This window comes from Ornithorhynchus anatinus, chromosome 1 (assembly GCF_004115215.2).
Source record: "Ornithorhynchus anatinus isolate Pmale09 chromosome 1, mOrnAna1.pri.v4, whole genome shotgun sequence".
NCBI classification, from domain to species: domain Eukaryota; kingdom Metazoa; phylum Chordata; class Mammalia; order Monotremata; family Ornithorhynchidae; genus Ornithorhynchus; species Ornithorhynchus anatinus.
This window is the reverse complement of record NC_041728.1, coordinates 22,906,215-22,917,986: the sequence shown is the minus strand read 5'-3', so window position 1 is coordinate 22,917,986 and position 11,772 is coordinate 22,906,215. Positions and strand designations below refer to the sequence as shown.

Sequence of the window (11,772 nt, the reverse complement as noted above, 5' to 3'; positions counted from 1 at the left end):
TAAAACAACTGAATTCCATGCTGTCAAATTTGAAGTAGGACTGAACTTCCCAGAAAAAAATCCCACCTGTTGCCTCAACCTACGAGCCAGATACCCATAGTTTAATCATGCTGAAGTTCAATAAGACGGAGGCCCTGGTATACACTTAAAAGACTCTGTACGCCATCATTCATTAAAGGTAAAGAAAACAATGAAATGAAAATGAATTGAGTATATAAGGCAAAGATTTATTAGCCTTTGTTTCAAACTTTATTTCCAGGCTTGTTCAGCTTAATTAGGCTGCAAAGAATGAAGTGTGGGTAAGCAAGAACTGAAAAGAGCTGCAATGTCCAAGGGGCCTCAAGATATTAGATCTAATAACCTCATCAGATCCGTATACATAACAAAGTTTTTTTTTTTTACAAAAAAAAAAAAAAAGCAGTCACACGTGTTATAAAATAGCAGCTCCACATAGCTTTTTCAAGTTTTCACTTTCTTCAGAGGCTCTGAATTCAGTTTGCCTCATTCTTGGAAGCCTCATCAAAATTCTCAACAAGATCTAAAAAAGGAAAAAGAAAATGACATGGGTTAAAATCGTCCTCGAAAATTCAAGGCTGCCTACATCCAGTCAGCGGACATCGGTTCTGTTGAGGGGCTGGTCCCATCGGCTCCTTAAGCTTTCAACATATGCCAAGGAAGAAATGACTGAACGAATCGTGTGCTGAGAGGTGGTACGTTCCTGCCATTTTAACTGGCCTGCCTTGGCCAAGGCCTGCCACAATCTGAGGGAAAAACCTGTGTCCCAGGAAGCACCTGCCTTAGGGAGGTGTAAATTCCTTAGTGGTATAGGCAGCTAAGCGACCGGTTGCCTCTGCTGGAATGGAGACAGGGAAGCGATGGAGGTCTCTGCCTACTCCACCCACAAGTCCACTGATGGGTTTTGTCTGGTTGGTAGTTCCCAAGCTTTCTCAGCTCATGATCTCCCCAGTGTCCCCAGAATCCGCAATCCGCTAGCCTCCTCCCAAAGCACCCCCCAAGGATCAACACCTCCACCCTAGACATACCAAACTCTTGGCCACACAGCACCACCTCTAAGAGCAGTGACTTGAAACAGCTCTGACCTCCACCCTCCTAGCCTGGGACCAAAAAACTGTTCTAAACCCTGTCCTGAAGCTCTTTGCGTCGTTTCGTAGCCCATAACCAAGGAGGAAGGGATGTCCTGGTGTCCACTCCAAGGGAACAGTAAGGAGGATGGCTTCTAGAGAAACTTCATCTGGCGCCCCAAACTTGTGCATTCCAAATCTGACAAGATTTGAATGGTGACTCTCTAGCCTATTAGCTATTTGAATCCTGTTCCCTCCTAAATTCCCCACCTCCTTGGTGAAAAATTGGCACCTCTGCCCAGCAAAGAAAATATTTCCCAAGGGCTGTGTGTACCTCAGATACCCATACAACCCACTCACTAGCCTGAAAGAAACGCCCAACCACCACCACCAAATGACACTGTACAAACCCAACAGGGTGAGAGAAGGCAAGGAAAAGGAAGGTGTGATCATTTACCCCCCCTCTTCAAGAGACACAGATCCACAAGCTAAGCAAGTCCAGGATGACCAACAAAGCTTCTCTCTGAAGCTAAAATGTTCCCATTATGGCCAATTTTCACGTCATGTTTCGAACCTGACGGACAACAGAATTAGATAACGCTGTCCCGCCGGAGTGTACCCAGTTAGTTCCGGGCAGGGAGCGTGGCGGCTAATTCTGTTGTACCGTACTCTTCCAAGGGCTTAAAACAACACTCAGCACATAGTAAGCGCTCAATAAATACCAATGATTGATCAATGTTGAATGGGGTTGAAAGAAACAGTTGTGCGCAAGCACCTGGCATTGACATAGGGGAGAACCAGAACTTCAGCAGGAGTTTTCCTTTGCACAAGAGAGTTCTATAAATCCAATCCCACGCTACAGGGGAGTCGACTGCTCTTTCTCTTTTAACGAGTGCCGATTCTTACCTGGAACCTCGTCATCATCATCCTCACCAGTAGCAAGCGGTGCTTTTCCATCCACAGCTGCAACCATAAGCGTGACATAAGCCATTATTAACAATTAAACCTGGTCAAGATCTCTTTGAATCAGTTGCTTAAATACGAAATGAGCAAAATTGCAGAAAACATGAATCCCAAATTCAGCCTGCGCTGAGCACAGCATATTGAAGCAATGAAGAAACCACTGAAATAAATCTAAAAGGATTTAAAATTACTGTATACGCTCTGCCTGTGCATTCTGTTGTAATCTAGTTATATAAGCTTTCTTTTGATTTGAGCAAGCCCCTTCCCCATATGTCCCTTGGCATAAAAAGCAAACTGTGGCCCTGTTATGTCCACACATTCCTTCCCTCAACCCCCAAGCAGAGAACCCTGCTTCATGATATATAAACATCATTCAAGCTGGATCGTACCCACCAAACCCTGGAGAGGAGGAGCCATTAATGCGAGAGCAGCCACTGAATGGGAGGTCCAGCTGCCAATCCAACTCTGCTTCTCTGGACAGGGCAGGCCCCCCAGAGAAAGCCATCTCGTTAAGAATGACATGGCACGACTGGCCTCAGAACAGAATCCTGGACTCCCTCCCCAGAGCTTGCATTACGCAGGGCTCGAGAACTTTCTTCTGGGCAATTTACTACTCAGAAGTAGGCCTCTTCTTCAAACATGGCAGAGACGGGCCCTCTCCATAGCTTTGGCTTTTAAAGTGGTTGCCTGTCTGTTGGGTTTACTCTAATGGGACTTTACTACAAGCTCAGCGCTTCTTGGACTCGGTCACTATTCAAAACCTCATCTCCCTCCTTCCTTAAAACCAGGGCCAGGGCCCTTCTGAGCCACCGGCCCCCAAAATCTTGAGTCCCGGTGGTGCTGAAAGCACGCCCCCCCCCCCCCCCCCGAACTGGGAGCGGCTGCATTCTGATGCCTTGTCCCCAAGCCCCAGGAAACTCACGTTGTTTAGGCAGAGCCTCTGCCAGTCTCCTCAAGCTGGTCAGACTGTCAGCTCCAAGCTGGTTCAAGATGCTGGGGAGCATTTCTGTCAGCTGCTTTGTTTCAGCGTGGCCGGTGATGGTGAAGGTGTTAGCCGCCAGAGATGCCTGAACTTTCGGGTTGTTGAAGTGAATGACTGTTCCCTGGTTGGTAAACATATTCACCTAGAGGGGAAACAAGAGAAACATGCTAATGCTTTAGGATGCTTTTTTTCTTAGAACAAAAACTGAACTTTTAGACAATTTTGCTAAAACGGTTCAATTTACGGATTTCAAAACAAGAGCTTATTGGGAGACCAAAAGCAATCACAAGCGTGTGATCACTTACAGTGGGCCCCTTGGGGGATTTGGACTGTGTCTAACCAGATTAGCTTGTATCTAATTCCAGTGCTTAGCACTGTGCCTGGCACATACTAAGCACTTAAAAATACCATTAAAAAAAAAAAAGTTAGCCACCTTCTGGCAAAGATGAATAGTTTCACTGCCAGAGCCTTCAGCAAGAGGAGTTCTGCAGATTTTAAGAAGCAGTGTGGCCTAATGAGGAGAACACTGGCTTGGAAGCCTGAGGACTTGGCTTTTCATCCCAGCTCTGCCACTCGCCTGGTGTGACCTTGGACACGACCCTTAAATTCCCCATGTCTGGGTTTCCTTATCTGCAAAATGGGGTCCAATAACTATTCTCCCTCCCACTCATACTATGAGCCCCATGTGGAACAGAGACTGTGTCTGACCCACATCCCAGCACTTAGTACAGTACTTGGCACACAGTAAGGGCTTAAAAAAATATTACAATTATTAAATCAGAAGTCAGCCTGAAAATTAGATAGATTCCTCTACCTTCTCCCTCAAAACTCAAATATTGCTTCTTGTGTGGGGGAAAAATTCTAGGCAAGCGAAGAGAAACATGGTTCCAGTATCTTACGGAGACGGTTAGGGTCTAAACAAGTATCAGCAAGCTGATAAACAAGAGTCTCTCATTCTTCCCCCATCCTGAGGGGACAGGAAATTATGTAAGGCTCAGGAGAAACTAAATTCTAGTTTCTCTCCACAAAGCCACCAATCTCTTCCCTGAATTTTGGAAAGGGGGCTGGGGAGAAAGCACACAACCCCCTCAAGTAGCTCCTTACAGTTAGAGAGAAACATATACACTGCACACATGCCTCAGGGGCAAGTGACATTTCTCATTCATTTTGGGGGGGAAAAAAGAATCTTTCTACACATGAAAGCTGCTCATGCCCATTTAAGACGGACACAACCTCCATGGAAGGACTGACTGTAGACGCTGGAAATAGTCATTCTGAAGCAAAACTGCACACTCTGCTTTATGGTACAGATTTGGGATACCAGACAGTAATGATATGCCCAAAATCTCTTGTATTTCTTGCCACCCTACAGGACATTTGTAAATACTGGGGTATTTCTGGACTCTGGACCAAGATCCTTCCTGGTACAGACTCGGGGTTTATTTTTTGAAAGCTCTGCCCCTTCAAATGATACCTGAAAATAAAACTACCCAAATTAAACGTTTTTCAGGTATCATTTATAAATCTCATACATACCTCTTCAATTCCAGAGATGTTGTTTACTCCTAGTTTCTTTAAAGAGAACTGAAGTTTCTTGTCATCTGCTGTTGCGGTTCTGTGGACAACCTTCTTCTTTCTGCGCGCAGTCCCCTGGGAGATGGGAGAAAGGGGAAAAAAAACATCTACCATACCATACTCTTAAAGATGGCTAGAATTTGGGGGGGGGGGGGTAGGTGAGCACAGAGAAAAGTCTGAAGAAGCTCCATTTTATATCCAACGCAAGTAACGCAGTGTCCATCGAGAACCAGAAGGGACGCTTTACATTTACTTTAAATATTCCCGCTCTCTGGAGGGAAAGATTCCATATTTCAGATTTTGCCTCTGAATTTAGGTGTCAGAAAAAGTCTTTCGGCCTCCTAAGAACATAGGCAGTGTCATTATTAGGTCAGCAGATCAACAGCCCAGGTAGCTGGCCAGACCCGGACTCTATTGGCAACTCCTTACTAGAGAGTAGGTTCCACTATGACAGGGAATATGCCTGTTTCCTATTGCATAATGTTCTCTCCTAAACCCTTAGCAGAGTGCTCAGCACAGTGGGTGCTCAATGAATACTACTCACAGACAACAACATATAAAAAACGTGACTGTTACATTCTTATAGAAGCCAATGAATGCCCATCACCTAGCCACAATTAGGGTCATTATATCCTTAACTAGAAACCCATTAGGGACTGCTGGGCCATGAATTTATCCAAACCCTCTCCTGAACCTATTTTTGGACCAAACAGCTATCTGTGAAAAAAAATTCCATGTTTCATCAACCATAATCAGATGGGATTCTTTGCGTTTTAACCCACCACCCTCAAACTTCAACAGGGACCTTTGGTTGATGTGGTATTTGATGAAAAACAATCCCATTTTCACCTGCTTTCCATCTTTCGTGATTTTATAGATTTCAGTCACACATACTCGCCCTGTCTTTCCAAACCAAGGAGTCTGAGCTATTCAGGTTACCGCCACAGGGAAGGTTAAGCTTCTCCACGCCCTAATATGCAGGAACCAGAACTCCACACAGAATTTCAGGTGCCGGCACGCATACCATGATTTTATTCAATTGTCTAACCATTCCAGATAACATCAACTTGTCTGGTGAAAATCTAAGGCAGAGAATATTACAAACAAAACGATACCAACCCACAGTACAACTCCACATGAGATAATGGTGTGTGTACGCAGTACAGTAACATATCCACCTTTCAAAGTCACATGAGTGCATTCAAACGCACACACAAATCCACATGTTCAAACACACTATTTACCCCTTTAATTGGGCAGATTCCTTTCTAGGACTGGGTCAGAAACCCCAAGTACATTTACATAAGGTCGTAAGTACAACCAACAGTGTTTGGAGAGGGTGGGTAGGGAAGGTGGCTGGTCACATAAGGGCCGTCAGGGCAGATCTCCCTGAAATGAAAAGTTCCATTCCATTTTGCATGCGATTTTTTCCCTAAAAGTCCATTAAAACAAAAGACCCTATGTGAAATACACACTAATAATAATAATAATGTTGGTATTTATTAAGCGCTTACTATGTGCAGAGCACTGTTCTAAGTGCTGGGGTAGATACAGGATAAGCAGGTTGTCCCACGTGAGGCTCACAGTCTTAATCCCCATTTTACAGATGAGGTAACTGAGGCACAGAGGAGTTAAGTGACTTGCCCACAGTCACACAGCTGACAAGTGGCAGAGCTGGGAATCGAACCCATGACCTCTGACTCCGAAGCCCAGGCTCTTTCCCCTGAGCCACGCTGCTTCCCACTAGCTCTACCTAGCCTAGAAAAGTATCCTTCAAAACACTTTACTGATTAGAAATGGTGAATCGTCAGCCTTTTTATCCTCCTAGTGCTGGGTACAAATTGCTCAGACACCCCAAACCCTGCTTTTAAAGAGTATCATGGTTACTAAAGATTTCTAAATCTCCTTTAACTTCCACATCCAAGAAACTCTTCTGGGTAGAAACCTCTCTCCAAATGAGCAAAACCCAGTTCTCAATACGCCTGGTTCTACAAGAACAAATTCTATGATGGAGCTCACGGGAAGGAAATCTGTTACAATATGCCCCTCAACCGGCTCCACATATCTGTGCACAACCATTTCTTCCAAAATCGCATCCTAATGAAAACACGTATAGCTGAGTTGGCTGTACGGAGGTGTGAACCATGAAGTCTCAACGGGCAATGGATCCGACACCCACATGTCTGGAAATTTTGGACTTACCCATGAGCACCCCTGGCACTGAGTAATATTGAGTCATCTCTGCTACAGAAAGTTTGTGTAATGACGAGCAGTGAACCTGCTCCAGAAACTTCACAAGTCACACCAAGTAAGGGCACGCTGTGAATTGGCAACCGCACCTTGTTACAAAGTAGTCAGCAGGTGCTGACATTACTGAACACAGAATTAGGCCTGACCCTGTCTCAGCTGGATTCGCAATAGGTAATAAAGGTTTCCAGGCTCTCAGTCTTGCCAAGCTGGTAGGATGACACTGGTTCAATCTGTAACATCGAAAGCATCCACCTAGGTCTCCCCATTTGGAAAGAAAATCAGCAGCCATTTTGAAGCTGCATGATTAGTATTTTACTATCTTCCCTTCCCCACCCCACTCCCCCCAGCTAAAACTGTGCACTTCACATTCTTTGAGGTTTCATACAGGGTCTTTTCTTAACCAGATAGTTACAGAGGACTGACAAAATCCCAAAATGCACATTTTTTTTTCCCCCTACAGAGAACCTGGGCTTTGCCAATGTCAGTCGCACCAAGAGTCAGTTGTCACGTATGACTAATTAGGGAACGACTTTTTCTTCTAGCAGGTGACCACATGATCGAATTAACCCAGAGGTATAGTTTCTTGGTGACCTGATGCAATTCTTAATGGACAGCTAATTAATGAGGTGCATTTGGAAGTCTGCTCCCCTTCAGTTCTGCATCTATGTGAACTAGGCCCAGGACACGCACTTAGAATAGAAATACAAAATGGGAGCAACACTTGAACCTGGGCCTGTTTCTTCACCACTTTGAACCTGGGCCATTTTGGAACTGCATTGTACGCCTCCAATTTTACAAATATAATACCCAAGTTGTGCCACTATTAACAGACAAGATCCCCACGTTTCAGCTTTCTAATTTTACTCCTCACATTATTTGTGGGCTCCCTACCCCCCATTCATCTTAATTGTATTCTTCCTCCACCTTGGGCAAACACCGGATTCTCAAAACCACTGAAGTACCAAAAAGAGTCTCAACCTCCAGGGAGAATATCCACATTTGAACCGAACGAAACGCTCTATACATACGTTACGTTCAGACTCTCTAAACAAGAGTTCTGGAAACTATTTCCCAGATTAAGAGTATTAGAGAATCCATCGCTCTTGTTGACTGGAAATATCACGGCCATTTTACCAGCTAAATAAATGCTATGCTACTCAGGTGACGGATTGCTCATCTACTCATTTATTGGCTTTTCGAGGAGTTCTGGGAAGTCCTCGGGAGCTCACCTCCTCCAAGAAGCCTTCCCAAACTGAGCCCTCCCTTTCCCTCTGCTCTTCCCCTTTCCCCCTCCACAGCACTGTGCATATTTGTATCTATTATTTATGACTCTATTTTATTAATGGTGTGTATATATCTATAATTCTATTCTTCTTTATTCTATTTAGAGAAGCAGCGTGGTTTAGTGGAAAGGGCCCGGGCTTGGGAATCAAAGGTCATGGGTTCTAATCCTGGCTCTGCCACTTGTCTCCTGTGTGACCTTAGGCAAGTCACTTCACTTCTCTTTGCCTCAGTTACCTCACCTGTAAAATGGGGATGAAGACTGTGAGCCCCACTTGGGACAACCTCATTACCTCATATTTACCCCAGCGCTTAGGACAGTGTTTGGCACTTAGTAAACCCTTAACAAATACCAACATTACTATTTATCTTGATGGTACTAATGCCTACTTGTTTTGTTGTCCGTCTCCCCCATTTAGACTGTGAACCCGTTGTTGGGCAGGGACTGGATTTTTGCCGAATTGTACATTCCAAGTGCTCAATACAGTGCTCCGCACACAGTAAGTGCTCAATAAATACAACTGAAGTCCTCCAAGATCAGGGCGGTGCAGGCCAACCCGCATTCACTCATTCATTCAATAGTATTTATTGAGCACTTACTATGTGCAGAGCACTGTACTAAGCACTTGGAATACACTATTAGGCAAAAGATAGAGACAATCCCTGTCCAATAACAGGCTCAGCCTAAACGGGGGAGATGGACAGCAAAACAGAACAAAACAAAACATCATCATCAAGATAAAAAGAATCATGGAGCTATAAACCTCATTAACAAAATAAATACGGTAATAAATAATAGGTACAAATATGCACAGTGCTGAGGGGAAGGTGGAAGAGGGAGGAATGGGGAGCAGATGGAATGGGGAGGGGATTCAAAAATCCCCCATTTAATCGTATATTTATTGAGCACTGACTGTGTGCAGCACACTGTTACTCCTCCAAGGCCTCCAGGCCCGGCGTCACTTACTTTCCCACCGATGCGCACTTGTGCCTGCAGCTTGGCAAGTTTCTCTTGGTTCATGATCGTTTCTTTCATCTACAAGAAAGGAGCGGCACGTTAATAATAACAATAATGATGATGGTGGTGTTTGTTAGGCAGCATGGCTCAGTGGAAAGATCCTGGGCTTGGGAGCCAGAGGTCATGGGTTCGAATTCCGGCTCCACCACTTGTCAGCTGTGTGACTGTGGGCAAGCCACTGCACTTCTCTGGGCCTCAGTTCCCTCATCTGTAAAATGGGGATGAAGACGGTGAGCCTCATGTGGGACCACCTGAGGACCCTGTATCACCCCCAGCGCTTAGAACAGAGCTCTATACATTTAAGCGCTTAACAAATACCAACATTATTATTAAAATAGGGGTGAAGCCTGTGAGCCTCATGTGGGACCACCTGAGGACCCTGTATCTCCCCCAGCGCTTAGAACAGTGCTCTGCACATAGTAAGCGCTTAACAAATACCAACATTATTATTATGCCGGCTCTGCCACTTGTCAGCTGTGTGACTGTGGGCAAGCCACTTCACTTCTCTGTGCCTCAGTTCCCTCATCTGTAAAATGGGGACGAAGACTGGGAGCCTCACGTGGGACCACCTGATGACCCTGCATCTCCCCTGCGCTTAGAACAGTGCTCTGCACATAGTAAGCGCTTAACAAATACCAACATTATGATTATTTAATAAAATGGGGATGAAGACTGGGAGCCTCACGTGGGACCACCGGATGACCCTGTGTCTCCCCCAGCGCTTAGGACAATGCTCTGCACATAGTAAGCTCTTAACAAATACCAACATTATGATTATTTAATAAAATGGGGATGAAGCCTGGGAGCCTCACGTGGGACCCCCTGATGACCCTGCGTCTCCCCCGGCGCTTAGAACAGCGCTCTGCACATAGGAAGAGCTTCAGAAATACCGACATTATTATTAAACGCTTCCTACGTGCCAAGCCCTGTTCTAAGCGCTGGGGGGGAAGGGGAGAGAAGGAGACCGGGGGGTCCCACGTGGGGCTCGCAGTTTTCCCACCCCCATTTTGCAGATGGGGTCAGCGAGGCCCACAGAAGGGACGCCCCCCGGCCCCACCAACGGCAGGCGGCGGGGAGCATTCGAACCCACGACCTCGGCCTCCCCCGGCCGGGCCCGTCCCTGGGCAGGGCTGGTCTCTGTGGCCGCAGGGGCCGTTCCCAGCGCTCAGCGCAGTGCTGCGCACCCAGGAGGCGCTCCGCCCAGGACCGGACGGCCGGACGACGCCCGAGGGGAAGGACGGAGCCCGAGGGAGCCGCTGCCGCCCTCCGCCCGTCCCTCGCTACCTTTCTGACGGGGGGCAAACGGAGCTGCGCGGGCGGCGGGTCCTCCGGGGGCCGCAGCGGGGGGAGCCGGGGCGGGAGGGCAGGAGGGAGGGAGGGCGGACACACGCGGGGGGACAAGATGGCAGCCGGAGAGAGAGGCCGGAAGTGACGCGGCACCCCTTCCGGCTCGCCCCGACCCGACTCCGCCGCCACTTCCGCTCCTGCGCACTGGCCTCCCCCCGTCACTCGGGCCATACTAGTCCTTCGTTCATTCAAAACTAGTCATTCATTCATTCAATGCTAGTCCTTCATTCATTCAATGCTAGTCATTCACTCATTCAATACTAGTCATTCATTTAATACTAGTCATTCATTCAATATTAGTCCTTCATTCATTCAATGCTAGTCCTTCATTCATTCAATACGAGTCATTCATTCAATACTAGTCCTTCATTCATTCAATGCTAGTCCTTCATTCATTCAATGCTAGTCATTCATTCAATACTAGTCCTTCATTCATTCAATGCTAGTCCTTCATTCATTCAATGCTAGTCATTCATTCATTCAATACTTGTCATTCATTCATTCAATACGAGTCATTCATTCAATACTAGTCATTCATTCATTCAATGCTAGTCCTTCATTCATTCAATGCTAGTCATTCATTCAATACTAGTCATTCGTTCATTCAATGCTAGTCCTTCATTCATTCAATGCTAGTCCTTCATTCATTCAATGCTAGTCGTTCATTCATTGCTAGTCCTTCATTCATTCAATGCCAGTCCTTCATTCATTCAATACTTGTCATTCATTCATTCAACACTAGTCATTCATTCAATACTAGTCAATCATTCAGTCAATACTAGTCATTCAGTCAGTCAATACTAGTCATTCATTCAATACTATTCATTCAATAGTAGTTATTGAGCACTTTCTATAATAATAATAATAATGTTGGTATTTGTTAAACACTTACTATGTGCTAAGCACTGTTCTAAGTGCTGGGGGAGATACAGGGTAATCAGGTTGTCTCACGTGAGGCTCACAGTCTCCATCCCCGTTTTACAGATGAGGGAACTGAGGCCGAGAGAGGTGAAGTGATTTAATAATAATAATGTTGGTATTTGTTAAGCAGTTACTGTGTGCAGAGCACTGTTCTAAGCGCTGGGGGAGATACAGGGTCATCAGGTTGTCCCATGTGAGGCTCACAGTCTTCATCCCCATTTTACAGATGAGGGAACTGAGGCCCAGAGAAGGGAAGTGACTTGCTCAAAGTCACACAGCTGACAAGTGGCAGAGCCGGGATAATAATAATAATAATGGTGGCATTTGCTAAGCGCTTACTCTGTGCCAAGCAC

General features: G+C 45.8%; 1 protein-coding gene across 1 annotated transcript; it reads right to left on the bottom strand.

Annotated features, from left to right (window-relative positions):
- Positions 1-206: 206 nt before the first annotated feature.
- On the bottom strand, positions 207-10,529 carry BTF3 (basic transcription factor 3). The gene is made up of 6 exons (XM_029074183.1): positions 10,436-10,529; positions 9,101-9,169; positions 4,564-4,677; positions 2,968-3,169; positions 1,989-2,045; positions 207-538 (listed from the first exon to the last, which is right to left on the bottom strand). Exons 2-6 carry the CDS (start codon positions 9,167-9,169, stop codon positions 492-494), a joined length of 489 nt encoding a protein of 162 aa, XP_028930016.1. The 5' UTR covers positions 10,436-10,529; the 3' UTR covers positions 207-491.
- Positions 10,530-11,772: the final 1,243 nt, after the last annotated feature.

Bases quoted from the DNA above. Each gene is read 5' to 3' on its own strand.
- BTF3 (XM_029074183.1), bottom strand. From the start codon at position 9,169: ATGAAAGAAACGATCATGAACCAAGAGAAACTTGCCAAGCTGCAGGCA. The intron at 3,170-4,563 runs GTATGTATGAGA...TTTCCCCTCTAG, and splicing joins ACATCTCTGGAATTGAAGAG to GTGAATATGTTTACCAACCA. The intron at 2,046-2,967 runs GTGAGTTTCCTG...TTATGGTTGCAG, and splicing joins AGAGGCTCTGCCTAAACAAC to CTGTGGATGGAAAAGCACCG.